Source organism: Apiospora phragmitis (genome assembly GCF_038363925.1).
Source record: "Apiospora phragmitis strain CBS 135458 chromosome Unknown utg000008l:1.0-3514335.0:1.0-3519231.0, whole genome shotgun sequence".
In the NCBI taxonomy this organism is placed as follows: domain Eukaryota; kingdom Fungi; phylum Ascomycota; class Sordariomycetes; order Amphisphaeriales; family Apiosporaceae; genus Apiospora; species Apiospora phragmitis.
The window spans coordinates 3,275,240-3,298,105 of NW_027117407.1; the positions used below are offsets into that span (position 1 = coordinate 3,275,240).

The window sequence follows — 22,866 nt, forward strand, 5'->3', positions numbered from 1 at the left end:
CAACTACCTATATTGATTACTTACTTAGTCATTGAACACATTATGACCGAGTTGATATATAGTTACAAAGTAAAACCCCTTTTTATTCTTAGCCTTCCACCAGGGGGTTGCGTGATAAGTCGAGACGTCGGTTTGACTATCAGGAGATGCTGCACTCTGCCCCCGCGGAAGCCGAACACTACCGCCCTTCAAATCCCGCGCAACTTTGATTTCTTATTTTAGCTTGGGTGGGTGGTTTCATGGCTAGAATTGCCTTCGGTCTTCTTGCGTCTCCATGATGTGTGAACCCTTGATAGCAAGACCAGCCTAGCTGTGGATTGCGGTGCTTGCCGTGAATCCCTTGCCTCAGTCATATCTTTCAGCGGTTTCAGCATATATCACTCTCTGGCCAAGATGACCCTCCGGCCTCTATCGCAAGTGAGTAGATAAAGGGGAACCCATGAGACTATTTGTGTATGTGTAAAAGTAGCCTAACCTTACTAATGATGGTTGTTCGAAGCAATGGCAAGAGTCCGACAGAAACTCAACTCCAAACTCGTTGCAAGTACCGCCTCGACCATGCCCCCGTGCGACACAATCAGTGCCAAGTATATTCAAAGGTCGGCTTGGCTCGTTTCGAAGAGCATTGTCCCCTTCTCCTTCTCCGTCACTTGCTAGCAGTATAGTCGATGAAGTGAAGGGGCCAGTGGGGTTAAACCTCCTATATGAGCCCTCCGAGCCCCTCCTGGAATTCGTGTTTGTAAGTCAGCGACCATGCAGCATTACGGATGTGGTCACCCTACGGATCGCAAAGCTTCCAGGTTCATGGTCTCGGTGGAGGGTCGAGGAAAACATGGAGTGCTACCGAGAACCCCGAGTCATTTTGGCCGCGCGAATGGTTGCCATTCGAAGCCGGATTCCACCAGTCCGTATGCATAGCTTTGGCTATGATGCGGACTGGATGTCATCTCAGTCAAGCTCCCTGACTATTCACGATTTCGGCCAAGCACTCTTGGCAGACTTGTCGACTTCGCCCCAGATTAAGAAAAACGGCAATGTCAGTTGCTCAGAGCTTTTGGACCGTCTAGTTCATCTACCACCAATGAGCTGACACTGATATGTTGCAGACTCTCATTGTACTGATTGCACACAGCATGGGCGGCTTGGTAATCAAAAAGGTTGTGCCTACTTAATCTGAGACGAGACAAATTGTTAAAACTGACAAACACTCCGAACAGGCCTACTTGCTCGCTACGTGCGATCCGCATTACAGGAATCTGGCCTCACGAATAAAGAGTATTTTCTCTCTCGCAACACCTCATAGGAGTGCGGATTCCGCGAACCGCTTATCTACTCTGCTGTCCATTAAGGGGTCAAAGGCATTTGTCAAGGACTTGATACCCGATTCGGGCTCATTACAGGTTTCGTCACCGCGTTCTGTTTTTACCCAATCATTGCTGATAATCTCTAGGCAATCAATGACGAGTTCCGGCATGTGTGCACCGACTTACACCCTCTGGTCGTTATTCGAGGGGGTAGCAACATCGAGCGGGCCGACTTCTGTTATGATCGTGGAAAAAGAATCAGTGGTATTGGGTACGTTACGAATCATCAATGTATCAAGCACCTAGTAGGTAAACTGACTTGAGAATCAGGACTTCCGGGCGAGCGAACTCGGTACATCCAGGCGGATCATGGGCATATTTGCAAGTTTGGGACACCGAGCGACCCTAATTACGATATTTTGCGTGACTGCCTCCGCACTTCGATCAACGAGGCCCAGCAGAAACGTAAGTGTCTAGCCTAAAGTAGTGTCTCTTGTTGAGTAACTAATGATCCGCCTTAGCTGCCTCGGAGAGGAGTGAAAATTATAAAGTCCAGATGAAGTCGATATCTGAGGCTTTGGAGAACACACAAAAGCCGGAGATGGATCTGCTCGCGGCCGTCGATCAACGGCATGAGGAATCTGGATCATGGCTGATAGAGCATGAGAGCTTCAACTGTTGGCTCCATGGCCTCGAACTGCATACTCCCAGGACCCTTTGGTTGAATGGTCCACCTGGGTCTGGAAAGTCGGTACTCGCAGGCCACGTCATCGAATTTCCTGGAGTCGAGTAACATCGGTTGCGCCTACTTCTTCTTCAAGAGCTCTGATAAAACCACCATCTCCCAGCTCCTTTTGTCCCTGGCATTCCAGATGGCCGAGTTGAACTCCGAGGTGCGGCGCGCATTCCTCAATCTATCGAAGGACGGCGGGCTTCTCAATAGTCTTGAGCCTTCGGTTGTATGGAATACACTGTTCCTTGGCAAATTTTTGAAGATCAGCTTCTCCCAGACCCAAGTATGGGTCATCGACGCACTCGATGAATGCCCCAGCCGCCAGCTCAGCTCGTTGGTCCAGATGATCTCCAAGATCAACCCTTCATCATCCTTCAGGTTTTCCATCACCAGTGGACCTAGTGATAGCGTCGAGCGGCTCTTGAACCAGGAGAAAGTGAAGAGATTCGAGATACATGCTGGCCGTGGCGAGTCTCTGGAAGACATATCTGCGTATCTCCATTCAAGGCTGTCACATGTTGTTCCGTCAAACGGCCAAAGCGGCATAAGCGAGAACCCCATCGTTCCGCAGATACTGGAAAAGCCCAATGGTGTTTTTCTTTGGGCCTCACTCATCGTTGCAAGGCTGCAGGATACCTACACACTGGAGAAGATGCATGAGGTGTTGGATGAGGTGCCTTCGGAAATGAACGGGGTGTATCGCCGTATTATTGGGTCTCTGAAGGGCTCTCCGAACGTGCCCCTTGCACAATGCATGTTGAAATGGGTAGTGTGCTCCCCGCAGCCACTTTCAACGGATATCCTCATTGAGGCCGTGAGGTTGGATATTTCCCAAACGTTGAGAAGCTCAGACACGATACCTCACATATGCGGTAACCTTGCGACAGTCGACAACAGATCCAGAGTTCAACTCATGCATCAGACTGTCAAGGAGTTCCTGATAACGCAGGAGTCGGATAATTTTGTTAGATGGGACGAATACCACTCTCAACTCGCAGCGAAGTGTCTTGAACATCTTATTGATTCAAGATTTTCTCTTCTAGGCCTCGTCGTACGGTACAGCCAGTCGCCGTTCACACATCCGTTTTCGATGATTACGCCGATAGTAACTTCTCATATCATCTCTCTCATGCCTCTACAAATCCAGGTCATGGCCTACTCTCTCTACTGGCAGCGTTTGCCAAGGACAATATTCGAGCATGGATCGAGAGAACCGCTAGAAGAGGGAGGCTATCAGCTTACCAAAAGTGCATTGAGGACGTGAGAAGGTTTCTGCGCCGCTATGCGAACGACCATTCTCCCTTGGATATAGGGCATCAAATGGTTTCCAGAGTGGTTGATGACCTTACTCGACTCCTGGCCATCTTTGGGCCGAACTTGGTTGAAACACCACCAGCTATACACAGCCTCATACCGCTTCTATGCCCTACCACAAGCTTCTTCCATCAAACCTTTGATACTCAGGCTCTACAGCGCCTTATATGCAACTTCAATGAACAATGGGACGAGCGGATCTCTTCCTTGTTGTTTCCTAGGCGAGCCCTATGCGTGGCTTGTAATGACCGGTATCTGGCTATTGGCTCGACAAACGGCAAGATCCATCTGCATCGCGCTTCCATATTTGAACTAATCACTATCATGAATCATGGAGAGCCCGTTCGACGGCTTGCATTCGGGAACACTTCCAACCTCCTCATGTCTGGTAGTCCAAGGAAAGTGGCTTTATGGGACAGCGACAACACTCAGCAGTGGATCGTCCCCGTCTTGACAGTGCCTCTATCTGTAGGTTTCAGCTACAACGATTCTAAGGTCCTAGTACTGTCAGGGATGGAGTGGTCAGGGTCTTTCGAAGCCTCGATGGACTACCGCTAGAGTGAATCCCTATCCTTGACGATAGTGCGGACTCAGATTCGGACTCGAGTACACATGGCGGCAACGGAATGGCGGCGACCATTGTCCGACTATGCCCTACGCTAGACCTTATGGCCGTGTCATTCCGCAACTCCCACTTGACACTTTGCTACATGGAGACGGATGAGAGTATTGGAAGGTTCGAAAAGGAAGGATACGAGGGCTCAAGGCATGCTCCTCAAATACTCGATGTCGCTTTCAGCACCGCACAGCAACTGAACCTCGCCGCCATCATATACCAGGACGGCGAGGTTGTAACGTTCAGTACCTTGACACTGCAACAAAAAGACGCACATCAGCTTCATTGCCACATCCTGGCCACTTCCACCGATGGGAGAACGCTTGCTGCTGGGGGTAATGACGGGGCTATTTGGTTGTTCAACTTCGAAAACCTACGCCTGATTTATTGGATATCCTCCCTCGACGAGCGCATTATAGGAATTGGTTTTTCTTCAAATAATACTCGAGTTTTCGACCTTCGTGGCAGCAGCTGCAACGTTTGGGAACCTTCCGTCCTGATTCGGAAGGACTTTGCCGACGACAGTTCTAGAAGCTGAAGATCAAATACTACCCGTGCAGGAAACCAAGTTCACTCGACATTTCGAAAACGGGACGGCGATTACTATCATCGCGCAAGCCAGTAGCTCAAACTATCTCTTCTGTGGACGTGAGGATGGCAGCATCGCCTACCATAACATGAAAACAGGGAGGAGATTCGAGGCCTTCCAGTTTCATGCGCGGTTTGTGGCCATCACGCAACTGGAATGGCATGCCAAGACGCAGACACTTTTCAGCGTAGACATTTCTGGTCGATGTATTGGAACGCTATTTTCTTCATCGCCATCAGATCAGCTGCAATTCAAGTCTCACATATTTAATCATCGAGTGGAAAGCACAGCACAGCAGGCACTCGTGAGGACAGATGCAACTGCTTTCTTAGTCTCCACATCCGTGGGTGAGGACGTCTGGCGTTCCGATACGGGGTTATTCACATCATCGAAACACTCCAAGGATGGTAGCCAATGGCTTATTCACCCAACGGATAGTTCCAAGCTGATTCTCCTAAGGGGTGCGGACGTGAAGATGTTCAGCTGGGCAACGTTGGATGTGCTAGTGGAATCTTACGAATCGTCTAGAGCACCTCACATAGGCGCCTACGTAGCATCCAGTCAGCCTATCACCTGGTTCTCCCGTCACGAGCTGAAATATATCCTGTCACTGGTCACAGACACTCTGGTCCAAGGATCCGCTTTATGCCTAGTGGATCTATCGAACACTGTTCACGAAGGCACCGAGAAGCTGACTATCACCTTGTCTAGCATTGGCCTACCAGAGGTGAAATTCATGTTTGGATTTCACCGCTCCGACCTGTACTTCCTGACTAAACAGGGCTGGGTCAGTTCTTTGAACACAAAACATCTTCCTTCAGTCAAGTCATACACACGGCACTTCTTCATCCCCTCATTGTGGCAAGTGGGCAGTGAACTTGCCGGCCGTGTTCTTTCTTCCAAGAGCCTTGTTTTTGCATATAGAGATGAATTGGTCATCTTCAACAGGTTCCTGGAATTTGAGGCGAAAGTCGACCTGAGAACGGAGGAGCGAGGAGGCACTTCCTATTTGTAGGCATAAGTTTGCCCTCTTTTAGACACAACCAAATTGTACGCCGAAAGAATTACATACCCCTTTCCCTCGTTCCTGTTGCCAATATGCAAGCGGCCAGCCGGTGTTTGCATGGTCGAGTGCTACTCTGGGGCTAAGACACGTAAACCTGAGAAAGACACTCCATGTCAACCCTGCCGGAGCTCGCAGAGAAAACCGTATTCGAGGCCGAAAAAAACCTGCATCCGATCGCCGAGCTCTCATCGTACCCATATCAAGATCGAAACATGACGGTTGAAGGGATTTACCCTGAATGGGAAATGCGGACAAAAGGGGCGTAACCCACAATCATCGGACCTCAAATAGAGCTCAATTTTCAACGCTGTATAGGAGACTTATGTTCTGTGGCACTCGCTGCTGTCATATAGACTTAGGACATATACTGCCATACGGCCAAATTCTAGCACATACGACCACATCCTGCTGAAAGCTAGGGATCCCGTCCGCTCTCCCATATATAAGCAGCAGAGAGGTGTCTTACTTATGGGAGAACGGAACTTGGACGGTGTTAAGGGGCTAAACCTTTTACCCCGTACCGTTTTCCTCTCCGGCTTCGTGAAACGACCGTTCCTTTATACCTTTAGTTTACTATTTCCTTCTATAGATTAAAATTCGACCTAGCCCGGTATACGTGTAATAACTTATAGCCCGCCTTAATTAACGGCTATAATATTATTTAAAAAGTGGCCTCGATTACGTAAATTAGTATTACAACCCGACTTAACCATGCGGCTAAGACCCCACTCGCCGGAACGGAACTACTATACCCCGACCAGGTTACGACGTTATAGCTACCGACCGTACTACTAACTATACTAATATAAACTCCCCTATATTATAAAAACGTATAAATATAATTACAAAGATATTTTAAATAACGAAAGAATAAACCCGACTTAAGAAAGTAGCCAAAAAGGGATCACGTAACGATAAGCGATTAGACCACCGCTCTAATAAGTAAGCTAGGAGCGACGGGATCATAACGCCTTTAAATAAACTATTAAAATAGATTACTATAATTTAAGGGATAGATTACCGTAAGTTAATAATAGGATTACTATAAGCTAGCGGACGACCTAATAGATTAATAAAAAAACGAATATATAATAATAAACGTTTTTTATATATTTTATATAAATACTTTTTATTTTAATAATTAATTTAAATATTAATTTTAATTTATTAATAAAATAAATAGTTTTAATAAAACTATTATAAATATTTTTAAACTTATATACCTTAATTACCTTTATTCTTATAAATTATTACTTATTATATTAATAAAAGCGATTTTTATTATACGTTTAAATACTTTTTCATATTATTAATATAAACCCTAATATATCTTACTAAGTTTTTTTTAAAATTTAAATAATATTCGTTATATTTTAATTACTTTTATTTTTACGAGTTATTATTTAAACCTTTAAATAATAATATTATAAGAATTATATTTATACTTAGCCTTAATAACACTATTTAATAAAAAAAAACTCTTATCGCTACCTTTAGTACCCTTTAACGAAACCTTATTATAAACGTTAATAATAATAATAATAATAACGAGCCTATACGATAAGCGTTAATTAAACGAATTAAAAAACTCGAATAAAAGAGCGCTAATTACTAATATTATTATATCGAGCTCGAAAAAGAGCGTAACGAGCTCTTAACTAAGGGTACTTTAAGATAAACACCTTATAATATCGATAAGCTATGCGAAAAGGTGCGTCTTCTTTATGTAGTTATTAATATTATTTAAACCCTTATTATATTAAAAAAAAGTATAAAGATTAATATGTTAACCCTTTTTAATAGAATAAGTGAAAACTTTCGAAACTTTTTTATTTAAATTAAAACCTATTAGCGATTTTATAAAAAAATATTTTAAAACTTTATTTAATAAGTTATTTATACTACCTCGTTTTTTAAAAATAAAATACTCGTTTAATTTAAACCCTATTTAAACGAACTCGTAAAAAACGATTAATAAGTTAAGCTATACCGTACGGAGGCATAACGCATCTTCGAAAGTTACGACGGCTTCGAACAAGCCTTTAAGTCACTTTTTCAGGACCTTAATAAAAAGCGACAGGCGGAAAGGGAACTTAAGACCTTTAAGTAAAAAATATTAGCCGCTTTTTATACAGCCGAGTTCTGGCGTATTATAACTCGATTAAATTATATCGAAACTATAAAAATTATAATATATTATTAAAGATTAAAAAACGACGTTAAGAACGAACTTAGCCGGCTTAACGCCCTTAATAACTTTTTTTCGTATATAAAATTTATTATTAAAATCGATACCCGTATATATAAGTAACGCTATAAGAAGTAAGGCGGGTTTTAATAATAAATTAATTAAACTTTAATTAATACCGGGTAATTATAATAATATAATTATATATTATTTAAAAATATTATAATATATAATTATTATAATAAATTTATAAACCTCGATATTATTAAATACGATAAATAAGGTAAGAAATTACGTAATATTTATTATAATTATTAAAAATTAGGATATTACGTTTAAAAATATTGAGCATTAAAAAAAAACTTTTAACGAGTTTTAAAAAAATAATATATTAATACTATTAAAATAAAAAATACTTTTATAATAATTATTAAAAATAATAATATTATTATTAAATACGGTAACCTATTTTAAATAGCTTGCCACGATAATAGGTATACCTCTTATTTAATAAATAAAGAAAGTACCGAATAATTCCCTAAAGCTCTGAAAAGCGGGAAAAACTATAACTAAAGCGTCGCGATAATATAAAAAGAATAACTCCTTTTTTATAACAAAAATAGCGATTTAATAAATAATATTATAAGTTAATTAAAATAATTAATAAACCACGAATATCTAATAAATATGTTAATAAACGAGTTAATAAACGAGATTATTAAATTTAAAAACTTTAAAACCAACGGGTGGTTAACTATCCCTAGTATCTTTACCCCGATTTAAAATATTTACGCTAAATATTTATTACGGCCGGTTTTAATTAAAGAATTTATAATAATTACGTAATAAAGGACGATTTATAAATCTCTTTTATATATAAAAAATATTTTACGCTCTTATAGATCTCGTATATATATAACGCTTATATAAAACACCTCGCGGAGAAGTTCGAATACGAATAGTTCTTTTAAAGGATTAATAAGCGACCTATTACGTAACCATACCCGGATTATATTATTAAAAAAATCCGAATATTAATTCTAAACGGATAATACGCGTACTTGTTAATATAAAAAAATTTACAATAATTACGATAATATTATTTAAAAAGACGAAATTAGAAAAAGTATTTCGAAAACTAATACTTTAAGTACGCCTAGGAAAAATCGCGAACTTATAAACGTCTAAAAAAAAGCGCTTAATATTTTTAAAATATATAGGTATATAATTAATAAAAGAACCCCTTTATTATATTAAAAAACTTATAAACCGTTTATAAATTACCGCGAACTTAATAAACTTTTAAATTATTAAAAAAACTTAAACCTTAAATATTAAGAATAGTATTTCGTACGGGGAAAAATATAAAAACACTTCTACTAATATACCAAGAAGCGCCTTATAAAGAACGGAGAGAATAACGGCGACGATACGAGGATCGATCGTAAGATATCGTTAATAATTTATAGATATAGCGTTCGAAAAATAGACGCCGCCTATTATAAAGGGGATGATAATAAGCGGACTAAAACAGGTCCCTATACTAAATAACAAATAATCAAGCTATTTATAAGTATATTATATTAATACTAAGCGTAAAAAAAGTTTATATTAGAGCGCTACTCGATAACGGAGCGTAAAGAAACTATATTTCATTACGAATTATTAATTACCTTAAATTTAAATAATAAGAAAAAAACGCCTTATACTGATTTAAAACCGTTAATAAAAAACTTATAACTTATAACAATAAAAAAGTATAAAAAAAAGTTATAAACTTTTCAATTAATATTAAAAAACGTTATAAACGAATTACATATAATATTACGGACGTTATAAAATATAATATAATTTTAAAAATACCTTAATTATAAGTAAATAATTTTAAAATTAATTAAAAAATAGGTTAACTTTAATAAAATATATTAAAAAAAGGTTAATTAATAGGTAACGGTTTAAAAAGCGACCCCCTAATAAACTTAAAGTTTTTAAAATATATATTATTATTAAAGAGCTTAAACTAAACGTTATAACGATTATATTAAAAGAGTACCGGTAATTCGAAGCTTTTTTTAATAAAAAATTAAAAATAAGCTTACCGCTTTATATACAGTAGAATTATAAAATACCTTTTAAAAATAAAAAAAAACCCTTATTTATATTTATATATAAATTTAATTAAGAATATAAATAAGTTTTAAAAAAATATATTACGGAAAATCTCGAGAAAAGAATTATTTAACTATTTATATTACTAGCAGGCTTCCCTATCCTCTTCGTTCTAAAAAAGAACAAGGATAAAAAACCTAAATAGCGCATATATATTAACTACTGGAAGCTTAACGAAATTACTATTAAAAACCGGTACCTCCTACTTTTAATCGGCGATTTATAAAATAAACTATTACATATTAAAATCTTTATAATACTCAACCTTTTTAATATATATAACCTAATCTAAATTAAAAAAGGAGAAAAATAGAAAACCGCGTTTCGAATTAAGTACGGCTATTTTAAATATTAAATTATATCGTTTAACTTAATTAATATATTAATTAACTTTTAAACTATAATTAATTATATTTTATAAAAATACCTCGATAAGTTTATTATAATATACCTTAACGATATCCTTATTTATTTCAAGAACGACGAGTAATACCGAAAATATATAAAACTAATATTTTAAAAGCTATAAAACGCTAACTTATTAATTAATTTAAAAAAAAGCGAATTCTATTAACGATCCGTTACTTTCATAAAATACATAATATTCCCGGGCGAAATTTAAATAAAACCTTTAAAAATTTTAATAATTAAAAAGTAGCCCACGCCTATAAGCGCTATAAAAGTTAAATCTTTTTTAAAACTAACTAATTATTACCGGATTTTTATCCCCGGATTTAATAGAATAGCGATACCCTTAACGAATTTAATAAAAAAAACGAACTATTTTAATAAATAAAGAAAAAAAACGAAGCTTTTTATAATATTAAAAAACGAATCCTTAACGAATTAATACTTCGCGTAATAAACTTATTTAAACTTTTTAAAATCGAAACCGACGTATTAAATTATACGATTAAAAAGTAATTAAATTAACGAAATAATAACAAAAAGTCGCACCCCGTCGTATTTTTTTTAAAAAAGCTTAACGAATTAAAACTAAACTATTAAATTTATAATAAAAAGTTAATAATTATTATTAAAACTTATAAAAAATAGAGATATTATTTTAACGAAATAATAAAACTAATTAAAATTTATACTAATTATAAAAACCTTATAACGTTTATTACTATTAAAGAATTAAATAAATAATAAATATAATAGTCCGAATTCTTATTAAGATTTAACTTTATTATTATTTATTAAAAAAGTAACGAGAACGGTCGCGTTAACATATTAAGCCAATAACCGGATTATTAAGAAGAAATCCCGCCCGAAACGCGAATAATCCTTATTTATAACTAAAACGGCAACCTCGTACCTTTAAAATAATTAAACGTTACGAACTATATTTAATATAATAACGAATAAGTTACTAAATTCTAATAACTTAATTAAAACTTCGACCCCGCGAATTACCTTAAAAATTACTTCGAAAACCATAACGGTCTCGCTTTTTATTAAAACAAGATCTATATCCCTAAATAATACCGCGAAGATTTTATTTAAAAATTCTATAAACACCTTATATATAGACATTAAAAAATATTTAAAACCTAGAAAAGGATCATTAGATAATTAGACTATAAAAACCTTAAGCCGATCGTGATTAAAATAATTAATAAGTACGACCTTTATAATAAAGCTAAAGCCGCTAAATATCGATTATATAAAGAATTATAACCGATCTTATTATTAAATAAAATATAAAAAACTATTATACTTAATTTTATTATTAAGCTATTCCTATTAAAAAAACCCCTAATTAAAATTAATTACGATAATATCTTAATAATTATAAATAAATTTACGAAATATACCTACTTCTTACTATATAAAAAATCGAGCAATATTAACGATTTAATATATACGTTTTTTCGAATAATTATTAATTAATACAGGCTACCCGAAATAATTATTTCTAATAAAAATAAGCTATTTATTATTAAGTTTTAAAAATCCTTAATAATATAACTCGGCATTAAATATAAACTATTTATAACTTACTACTTTTAAACAAATAAATAAACCGAGCGAATAAATTAAACTTTAAAATAATATTTACGTTATTATATTAATTACAAATAAAATAATTAGGTATAATTATTATTAATAACTTAATTCGTTTATAATAACGCGAATAACGAAATTACATATATATTATTATTTCGAATAAATTACGAATATAATTTAAAAATTATTAAAAAATTAATAAAAAAAGAATTAATACTAATCGCGACTATTTAAATCGAAAAATTAAAAGAATTCTAAATTACGCTATAATAAAACCTTACTTTCCTTTAATAATAAATAAAAAGATACGCCGATTAAATAAAAGTAAAAAGATTAACCTTTAAAAAAGGAGAAAAAGTTTACTTCTTATAATAAAATATTAAAATAAAACGATTAAGTAATAAATTAAACTTTAAAAAAATAAAACTATTTAAAATTATAAAAGCTATTTTTAAAAACTAATTATTAATTATTATTATTTAAAATAATACGGATATACTTTATATTTTATATTTTATTATTTAAATTAACGGCCAAAAAAACCTTAATCGATATATAATTAGAAGTCGAAATAAATTAATATAAGTACAAAATCGACGAAATTATCAATAAAAAAAAGGAAAGATAAAGCTTTTAATACCTCGTTTAGTAGAAAGGCTACTTATTAGAGGATAATATTTAAGAACTTAGGAAATACTTGGCGAACGCCGCGGAAAAACTTTAAAAGTTTAAAGAGGAGCTTTCCCCGCGGGGACCGACGGCTTAGGCTCGGGGAAACTTATTAAACTAAGGAATAATTAATTAATATTTTTAAAAATATTTAAAGAATATAAGTTATTAAAAATAAAGTTTTTTTAATTAATAATCAAAGGGGAAATATTTTTTTTTATTTAGTTCTTATATTTCTTAACGAAACGCTTCTAAACGCTTTTTTATTATAACCTTTTTTTATATAATAAAAACGAGCTAAGTAATTTAAAGCGATAAATAATTATATTTATAAAAAGAATAAAGTCTCTTTTACGTTTAATTTTTCCGTTTTTAATTTTTTTTATTAAGTAATTAATTTCGTTAAAGCCGATATAATAAAGGTATTATTATAAAAACGACTAACTTAAATATATTTCGAATAGCGAAACAATTTCTCGTTTATATAATAAGCTAAGTTTTAACGAAAATAACGAGTATAAAGTATGCTAATTAAGTTACTTATAAATTCCACGTTAATAATAAAAACTAAACGCGCGATAATTTTCTTAGACCGAGATTTTTTAATATAATTAATTATAATAAATAAATATTATAATAAAAAAAATAATAAAAAAGGGAAACCTATTATAACTTAATAAGGCGAGAAATTAAGATATTTATAAAATCGATATTTTAAAGATAAAGTAATTAGAAAAAGGAGGATAATATTATAACCCGACTTAACTATACGGTTAAAACCCTACTCGCCGGAACGAAACTATTATACCTCGACTAGGCTATAACGTTATAACTACCGACCGTATTATTAATTATATTAATATAAACTCCTCTATATTATAAAAACGCGTAAATATAACTATAAAGATATCTTAAATAATAAAAGAATAAACCTAACTTAAAAAAGTAACTAAAAAGGGATTACGTAACGATAAGCGACTAGACCACCGCTTTAATAAATAAGCTAAGAGTAACGGGATTACGACGCCCTTAAATAAGCCACTAGAATAGATTACCGTGATCTAAAGGATATATTACCGTAAGCTAATAACGGGATTACCGTGAACTAGCGGACGACCTAACGGATTAATAAAAAAGAAAACGGATATATAATAACGAACGTTCCCTATATATTTTATATAAATACTCTTTATTTTAATAATTAATTTAAATATTAATTTTAATTTATTAATAAAATAAATAACTTTAACGAAACTATTATAAATACTTTTAAACTTATATACTTTAATTACTTTCGTTTTTATAAGTTATTACTTATTATATTAATAAAAGCGACTTTTATCGCACGTTTAAATACTCTTTCGTATTATTAATATAAACCTTAGTACGTCTTACTAGGTTTCTTTTAAAACCTAGATAACGTTCGTTATAATTAAGGATAAACTATTATAAATAATAATATATTAATCCTTTTAAAGTAGGCGTATATTTATACGCCTGCTCTAGAGCTTTTACCCTCTCGATTATTTAAAGGGCGCCTTTTATTAAATAGAAAAGTGCGAGTACATCGGAGGTTTTAAATAAGGATGTTCCGGGCCAGCTCCTCAAGTAGGGATTTATATTATAACTGTTAAATATAAGAGTGTATTACCGGACCACTAATAATAATGGTATAAACCTTACCTTTTAGTCTAGTGGGCAGTTTAATAATAACAGGCATAATAAAGCATAGCTCTATAAGTTAAGTTAATTAATATAATTAATTTTATATTAAATAATATTTATACACCTTATATTTATAATAAGCATTAAGAGCATATAAGTAAGCGACTTTAAAAAGAGGTTAAAGGTAATATTTTTATATAAACTAAAGTATAACCGCTAATCTTTATAAAGGCTATTAAAAGTAATAATTTAGTTGTCTCTTTTTTATTATATTATTTAACCGAGATCTTAATTTTATTAATAATCTCGAGATATTAATATAAATCGATTAAAACCACGGGTTATTAATATTAAAACTACTTTTAAATACTTAAAAAAAGAGATATATATTAATTAAATTTAAACCCTTTATTTAAAAAACTTATTATAATAAATTAATAAGTGCTTAATTATACCTGCCTTTTTATACACTTTTTATAAAAAGATAATTAAAAACTTGTCACGGGCGGTATTCACGTAACAGGATAGGTGCGGCGATACTGTTAGATAAAAGTACTGGCACATGTCCGGAACAGATGAACCTTATCACCGGACGTCCGAACACGGACGTAGCAGGCAGCAAGGAGGAGGGCATATCTTTGATCAAGACGGACAGAATAGACAGATCAATCAAGACAACAATAATTACTCAATGCACGTCTGACGATTAAGAGTCTCATTCGTTCTAACCCGATTGGGTGAACCTGGTCAGACCCTACACTAGCTCAGCCGAGACAGGAGGTCGAGAGTTCGAACCCCAGTGTGAGCAGAAGCGCCGCACCAGAATTACATATATATATACTATTACTATTATCGGGGTTCAGCTTCTGTCAGACGTGTAAAGTGATGTATTAATGTAGCTTGTACGTGTCTAGTCTGGTCTGGTTGTTCCAGTACAAATGTGCACCTGTGGAGCCAGATCGGCTAATTCTCGGCAAGTACGGGCAACGTACTGCTACTTCCATCTGACACACCCCCTCAGGTCCTTTCCAACACCCACACCCCATCACCTGTAAGGCATGCTGTAGCTGTCAGACGTGAAATTGATGTATTGCTCTGGATTATCCCTGTCTAGTTCTAACTGGCTGTTCCGGTACAAAACTGCACCTGTGGGGCCAATTCGGCTAATTATTGGCAAGTTACGGCCATGTACTAGTACTTCCATCTGATAATATCCGGGGCCTAATGATGTTATATTAGCGAGAGAAGATATGGCCCCAGGGAACGATATACACCGGGATACTCCTAATCGATATCCACCTTATCTAATCCGTATGTATTAATAAGAGCGACGACGGCAGTAGTAAAAACCTCACGGTTGTCGGGCTGGGTCGCTCGTCGCAGCAAGCTGTACGTGTCAGATGGAAGTACTAGTACATGGCCGTGACTTGCCGATAATCAGCCGAATTGGCCTCACAGGTGCAGTATTGTACCGGAACAGCCAGCTGGAACTAGACACGGACAATCTACAGCAATACATCAATTTCACGTCTGACATGATCACACCCTTAAGCCAACCCTTTTCCCGTAGTCCGTCTCGTATAGCTCGAAGAAACAGTACGAGGCGAGGGACAGCTGGTTGCAAAGGCGGCAGAAGTCATGCAGCTTGTCGCGAAGGTCGGCATTATCGTAGCCGAGGTCCTTCACGACTCCATTGTGTGATCCTTTTCGCGTCAGCAGCGCGGCGGCGAACTTAGTAAGCGGTTCCAGCTTGCTGCCGCGGAAGGGGGTCCTAAGGAACAGCAGGCCAGCTGTAGCTTCCAGGACGCTCTTGTAGTCACTTTCTCGACTGGCATGAAGAAGGCCCTGCTCGCAGCTGTTAGCTATTGCAGATGATGCAGGGGTCAACGTACATGTTGGATCACGTTGCCGCCAAGGCTGTGTCCGATGAAGATGATGGGTCGGTCGAGGCAATCGGTGCGGAATAAGGTCAGATTGGCGACGAGATCCTCACCGCAGAGACGGAGGCGGGTCTTGGGAGCGTCGGCATGCCACTTCGAGTTGTAGTTGTATGCGATGATGCGCGCCTGTGGCACTTGGGCTGGGAGCATGTCGCAGTCTCGCAGCCAGTGCACCGGGCGGGGCCCGTCTTTGCAGATCCACGACCAGTCGACATTGGCCCCCAATCCGTGTACGGCGACGATACTGCGCTTTCTCAGCTATGCCAACTATGCCATTAGGGGACAACTTACTCGACTTGAGTCGGTCCTTTGGACGGATCGTGATAGAGGATCTCGAGAGCGGGTCCGGATTGGGGCGCGGGAGACGTCGAAGCTTCTTCAGCGGGGCCGTCGCGTCCAGGCTGGGGAGCCCCGTCTTGTGGCAGGGCGCGCGTCGCTTCATCGCGCTGTTCTTTCCTGTCGTAGAGATTAGATCCACCGATCGAGGTCGATTGCTGTCGCTCCGTGACCCGCTGGAAGACAAAGTAGGACGTGACTGTAATGAGCCCAATGACAAGCAGAGTGACAGGGGTGCGCTCCATTGGTAAGGACGGATTCCAGGGCGCAAAATGGTGGTTCAGACATTGATTCGGCAATTCGCAATCCGGTAGTTGTATTACCCGACGTTTCACTATCGCTGTGGCCTAGTGTAGACGATATGGAGATGATGTGTGTAATTGTATTCTTAGGGAGCAGGCTGCTATAAACGACGAAAGAAGGAAAGTCAGCAAGGAGAGGCTACAAGAAGCGATGACTGGGTCGCTCTGCGCAGCCCGCTGACCTGTTCAGCTGGCTACGAGCGGACGAAGCCCTGCGTGTTGGCTTATCAGACCTGTTCCTTTGACTGGCTCTGATTGGCCATCATGTTACACCAGACATTCCGCCGATCGCTGCAGAAAAGCAGTCGCTGGCTTATCCTTTATATCAGGTTCGAAACATTTGGGATGTGATCGATTCAATGGCATACCCAATTTGGGTCAACTATAACCAACCATATCTTTGGGCTTTAGTGGAAATGCGCGGTAAATGTCGGAGTGGCTCACGAGGATGATATAAGTGCTACCTCTTCGTCCTAAAGGCTGGCAATCTGCTTCACGATTGCTTACTAGCTTATCGGGCGTGGTACCTAAAGTGGGATAGCAGGCTCTCAGTTTGGGATCGGAGATGGCCTTCTGTGCCGCTCTGTCAAGCCCTATACCTGCTGTCCGTTTCCCAGCACGACTGGACGATTGCAGCAGTCGAAACCAGGCAGATTACGCTTCGAAGTCCCCACGTTCAGCCAATTGGGTGAGGCCTTTTGGATTGCCCTACCCATCTAATCTTTGCTAATCCATGTCGCCGATCTTCTATCGTGTCCGATCGTTAAAGCCGATGGCGCTTCGGCACACCCTGCCAATCTTGTCTTGCTAACTGAACGAACAGACACTGCAAGGGCAAAAGGCTGTTCTGCGGTCGAAATACTGGACGTTACTCCGCGCCCGCACACCCAGCCCTTTCCTGTACGTTTATTACGGTGTCTGGCCGCCACAATACAGTCAGAGTACCTGGTAAAGTGCAACCAGCTGGGGAGACACGAAGATCCCAGGTACCGTTCCTTATCCCCGTGCAGGCTCGGCGGGTCGGGTTGACAGGACGCTGACTAGGTCGCGCCCTTCTAAACGCGGCTCCTCAAGGACGCGTCGACGCCGCACCAACTGCAAGTGCTCCTGCCCGCCTTGTACCCGAACCGGACCCGACGATGCCGACCTCGCGCCCCCGAGTCTCGATGACTTGGCCTATCTCGAGAAAAAGTTGGGACTAGGCCCCCCGAATTTAGCTAGCGCACGTGCCAGTAAAGTCGACTGTGAGGGGCACAAGTCGAGCGTAGCATTCTGGATACAGTATATTGAGGCTCAGGGCAGCTGCCACTGGTCATCTTCTACGATGGTCTTTATAGGAAACCGCCCCGATCCCAGACTGCCGCGGCAGATATTGCCCTGGGGTGTTTAGCGCAGCACGCGTTAAGTGGAAGAGCTACATAGCTAGATCTTAGACGGCAGATTGGAACTAGGCTGTAGCCATGCTACCTATCGTCGCGTTATTCGTAAATATCCGAATAGCTTCTATTGTCTTCCTAATTGTGATATTCGTGCTACGCCGTAGTGGCTTAGGCAAGCTCGTTATTAACCTTATCGTCGTATCGCTGAAGCCGAGCTTTGTTGATATGGAGTGTGGTTGGCCATGTCTACATCTAACTTCCTATAAGCCAGCCAAAGACATAAATAGTCGCACTCCCTATGAAGTTGCTGAAGTCCGAGAACAATGATTTCCCATATCTCCAACAGCAGTGCTTAGCATCACATTACTGCATTGGAGACTTTTGGCAAGCAGATTGTGATTAGTTGTTCGACTTGATAAGAGATCTAGAAAACTAGGCAAGCAGGCAGTACTTAAGTAGAAGCAAAGATAACATATTATACGATACAAATACTTCTATACGTTTAGAGGGACATCTAGCTCTTTCTGCGCTCTTTGAATGACACGTCGAGCTTCGTCTTGCCAGTCTTTCCAAGGAATGCGCCTAGAGCCTACCACGAGATAGGTTGATCTATCCGTAGTAAGCCAATAAATATGCTCTTTAAAGCTTCGCCGCAGTAAATCTTTATAGATTGATTCCATATAGAGTTCGAGACTTACGGACGATAGAGATAACTTACTAGTAAGTATCTCTATAGCCACCCGTCGGACTATAAAGTAACCATCATTAAGCTTCCCTGCGATGGTTTGAAGGATCTCGTCGCTGAGTTGAGGCTGGCCTCTAAGTGCCGTAATAGCCGCCCGTCGGACGCCAGAGTCTTCATTATCGAGCTTCCCTACGATGGCTTGAAGAACCTCGTCGCTAAATTGTCGCTGACCTTGGAGTGCCGTACTAGCCGCCCGTCGGACGCGAGATTCTTTATCATCGAGCTTCCCTGCGATAGCTTGAAGGACCTCGTCGCTAAGTTGTCGCTGACCTTGGAGTGCCGTAAGAGCCATTTCTCGGACGCGAGAGTCTTCATTATCGAGCTTCCCTACGATGGCTTGAAGGACCTCGTCGCTAAGTTGTCGCTGACCTTGGAGTGCCGTAAAAGCCGCCTCTCGGACGCGAGAGTCTTCATCATCGAGCTTCCCTACGATGGCTTGAAGGATCTCGTCGCTGAGTTGAGGCTGGTCTTTGAGTGCCGTACTAGCCGCCTCTCGGACCCTCCAGTCTTCATCATCGAGCTTCCTTATAATGGCTTGAAGGACCTCGTCGCTGAGTTGTCGCTGGCCTTGGAGTGCCGTAAGAGCCGCCCATCGGACGCTCCAGCCTTCATTATCGAGCTTCCCTACGATGGCTTGAAGGATCTCGTTACTAAGTTGTCGCTGACCTTGGAGTGTTGTAAGAGCCACCTCTCGGACGCCCGAGCCTTTATTATCGAGCTTCGCTACGACCGATTTGAGGATCTTATCATTTAAGGTATTCGATTGCCGCTCTAGCAGACTTAGAATAGCAAGATCTAATTCCCGAGAAACACTGCGTTCAAACCAATGACATGCTAGAAGATTAGCACTAGGTGGTATAATCGGACGATGCTTCAAGGACTGCAAAAGGACAGTTCTATCCTCGTCTGCTGAATCCAATGCTTTCTTCAAGGTCAACTCTGAAAGTTCCATTTCGCATACGAATTGTGATTCTTTGGCCAAAGCGCATTCAAATAATACCCACTTTGAGAGTCGATCTTCCCTTTTTTCTCGCATTGAAGAGAATGCTGATGCGTTACATGACGGCACCTCGCTTAAGCAATGCATCACAAGCCGTTGATGTACAGAGCCAAGGAGGTCGCGCGGTTCCTCCTCGATTTCCATAAAGAAGCGTGGCGTTTCAGGATCGTTCTTGGGGTTGAGCAAGCCGGCCACAAAGCGCCAGAAAATGTCGTAGCGAATATCGTACTTATGGTCCCGAAGAAAAGTAGCAGATTCTACTTCTTTCACCTCGTTGTTCTCCCTATGGCAAAATTTGAGACACCGGAGTCGCTTCTGATCTTTCCATTGCCGTACAAAGTACTGCGCCGCAAAGTACTCTTGGTATGTCAGATGCAGGAAGTGGTAATTGCGGGAATTTGACAAAGGGTCTGAGGTTCGTAGGAAGGAGAGACGGGGTAGTGTTTTCTCAGGTAAAACTCTCGAATTGGGGAGTTGAAATTGTTGAAATTCCTCAGACACGGCTCTACAGTCCTTCGGCCAGAATTCAATTATATCGTTGATTAACCCAGTAAAAGCCAAGCCTTCAAGGAAATAGGTTTCGCCGGGGACGATACTCTTGATCCCATCCATGCCCTCGTGTTTGATATGAGACCGGGCTATAGGCTTTCCTCTTATGCTCCGTTTCCAGCTTCAAGATATCCTTTTTCCATAAGCTTTCCGCTATGGCTTGGTAGACAGCGGTCATGGTATCCAGTGTAGACTTTGAATGGAGGCCGCTATCACGATCATTCCAGACGAAACAGAGCGCATCCAACTGAATCGGTATCCGGACGAGACCCTGCAGAAGTGGACGGTGTCGAAGGAACGAATGGAGACTTTTCGCCCTTTCCCTACCAGGCTCATTCGCATCGGGTGCAGTAAAGACTTGCTCGATATAAGCCCTTACTTGGTCCGGAGAGAACCCAATGGTTTCCAATTCAAGGTCGAACTCGGTCAGCGACTGTGTAAGTGACCCGTGCGGGCGGGATGTCACAATTACCCAAGGTAAGTTGAGAAGAGATCTCAAGAAATAATTCATCGAGTTTCCATTGTCGTCCAAGATATCGTAAACTTCATCCAAGCCATCGAGAACAAAGAGGCTAGCCCCATACCTGGTCGGGTCTTTCATTGCCTTCTGTAGTTCACAGGCGAGAGCTTTGCCGTCGCCTTCGGAATCCATAGAAAAGTATTCCCTGAAAAGCACGCCTTCTAGGATATCTCCTCCTTAGGCTCGGTCTTCAGATTTCGTAAAGGCAGCCAAAGAACGCGGGCGAACTTGTCATTCCATCGACCATGGTTGATGAAGTCGTGGACAATCTTCTTGCATAATGTGGACTTTCCAACGCCAGCGCTTCCTCGAATGAGAACTCTTTTCGGTTTTATCACAATCTCGTTGTTGATTTGGCGCTGGTCAAAGAGGGCTGGCAACTCGACCTGGATATTGTCCTTTGGTGTCTTAATCTTAAGCCTGGTAGCGAGGGAATTCGCCGAAGACTGTAACGAAAGATCCTTTTCGCCGAGCTGCTTAATAATGGTGAGATTTATATAGCACTGTTCCATCGGTAACCTCTCGCCCGAGAGTCGCTCAATCTTGAGACAGTCAGTGGTGTAGTGTTTCTCACGTATGTGGGCATCTGCCCTGTCGATCGGCCGCGAGTGACGAATGTTGTGGAGGATCGTCTCGATTTTCCTAGCGACAGAATCGTAATTTGGATCATCGGGACCTTCGAACTTATTCATAAGCGCATGGCTTCTTTGAAGGGCCAAAGGGTGTCCGATAATATCTAGAGTACCAGAGCCACTGTCGACTAGCTAATAAACGTTAATGCTTTTCTTAATTGATTGAAAAACTACCCTTACCGGTTTCCTTTTAGATAGACATGCAGGTAGCCAGGGGAAGACTTTGCGCGGGAGGCTCGTATTACCAGTCTCGTAAAAGGCGGCTAGATGGCGATCGAGTTCTTCGGTCATACAGAGCTTCGTGAAGCTACGAACAAGTTCCGTTAGGGTCTGGGTTGATTTGACTTCCTGGAGCAGTTTGGAGACCTTGCTATCTCGGATGACAGCCCATGTTCTCAGACCCAGCTCCGCCCAATTAGCGACGTCTTTAAATGAAGTGCCACGAAACGGCGTTGCGAGAAAGATGATGCCACGTGTCGCCCTTCTGACAGGAATGTATTCGTTATCAGCTATTAAGAGCGCCTTCATCAAAAGGATGCCGCCCAAACATGATGCGATGAAGAGAATTGGTCGTTCCTTGTCTTTGTCGCGATCTGCCGCCGCTTGAGGTCGTCCATCGACGCCGTCGAGTAAGAGCCGAGCAAACTCGACCAATTCTTTTTGGCTGTAGTTTGGATTTTCAAAGAGGCTGGATGGCCAGTCGCACATGAAGATGCGAACCTGTCCAACTCTACTTGGGAGCATATTTTCGTCAGCGAGCCAGTTTACATTGGGTATCCCTCCTTCGACTTCCAGACCCACGTGTCTGGGGACTTCGTGTCGAGACCGTGGATGGCAATGATGTCGACATCGGATTTATTGTCGCTTGTTTCCGGGGGATAGACTTGATAGAGACGGAAGCCCTGTGGCTGTTGTGCGGAGTTGGTCGGGCCTTTCGCAGCCGAATGATCGAGAGGACAATCGTGCGGCGATGATACTGAACGAGCATACGCGAATCTGCGAACGAGGGTGTACAAGGTAATAATCCCTCCTGCGAGGAGGATGGTGAGGCCGAACTTGAACGGATCCATGGCGTCAGATACTGGCAGAGCACAACGTCATGTGCTAGTGCAACGGTCCGTCACCGTATGTGTGGAT

The 22,866-nt window shown here is 39.7% G+C and overlaps 4 protein-coding genes across 4 annotated transcripts; 1 reads left to right on the plus strand and 3 right to left on the minus strand.

The window, feature by feature from the left end:
* Window positions 1-767: 767 nt before the first annotated feature.
* PG994_009442 (uncharacterized protein) lies at window positions 768-5,571 on the plus strand (the record flags this gene model as incomplete). The annotated part of the gene is made up of 12 exons (XM_066860851.1): window positions 768-908; window positions 953-1,036; window positions 1,107-1,145; window positions 1,218-1,234; window positions 1,304-1,405; window positions 1,451-1,575; window positions 1,635-1,769; window positions 1,826-2,055; window positions 2,153-3,039; window positions 3,081-3,857; window positions 3,935-4,392; window positions 4,493-5,571. The coding sequence occupies 12 exons, from the start codon at window positions 768-770 to the stop codon at window positions 5,569-5,571; spliced, it is 4,074 nt and encodes a 1,357-aa protein (XP_066714440.1).
* Window positions 5,572-15,865: 10,294 nt separating this feature from the next.
* PG994_009443 (uncharacterized protein) lies at window positions 15,866-16,847 on the minus strand (the record flags this gene model as incomplete). Its single annotated transcript, XM_066860852.1, has 3 exons — window positions 15,866-16,171; window positions 16,219-16,510; window positions 16,558-16,847. 3 exons carry the CDS (start codon window positions 16,845-16,847, stop codon window positions 15,866-15,868), a joined length of 888 nt encoding a protein of 295 aa, XP_066714441.1.
* A 1,950-nt stretch (window positions 16,848-18,797) lies between these two features.
* PG994_009444 (uncharacterized protein) lies at window positions 18,798-21,229 on the minus strand (the record flags this gene model as incomplete). The annotated part of the gene is given in 3 exon segments (XM_066860853.1): window positions 18,798-18,872; window positions 19,033-20,643; window positions 20,663-21,229. 3 exon segments carry the CDS (start codon window positions 21,227-21,229, stop codon window positions 18,798-18,800), a joined length of 2,253 nt encoding a protein of 750 aa, XP_066714442.1.
* Window positions 21,230-21,258: 29 nt separating this feature from the next.
* Window positions 21,259-22,799, minus strand: PG994_009445 (nacht nucleoside triphosphatase; the record flags this gene model as incomplete). The annotated part of the gene is made up of 3 exons (XM_066860854.1): window positions 21,259-21,861; window positions 21,910-22,459; window positions 22,498-22,799. 3 exons carry the CDS (start codon window positions 22,797-22,799, stop codon window positions 21,259-21,261), a joined length of 1,455 nt encoding a protein of 484 aa, XP_066714443.1.
* Window positions 22,800-22,866: the final 67 nt, after the last annotated feature.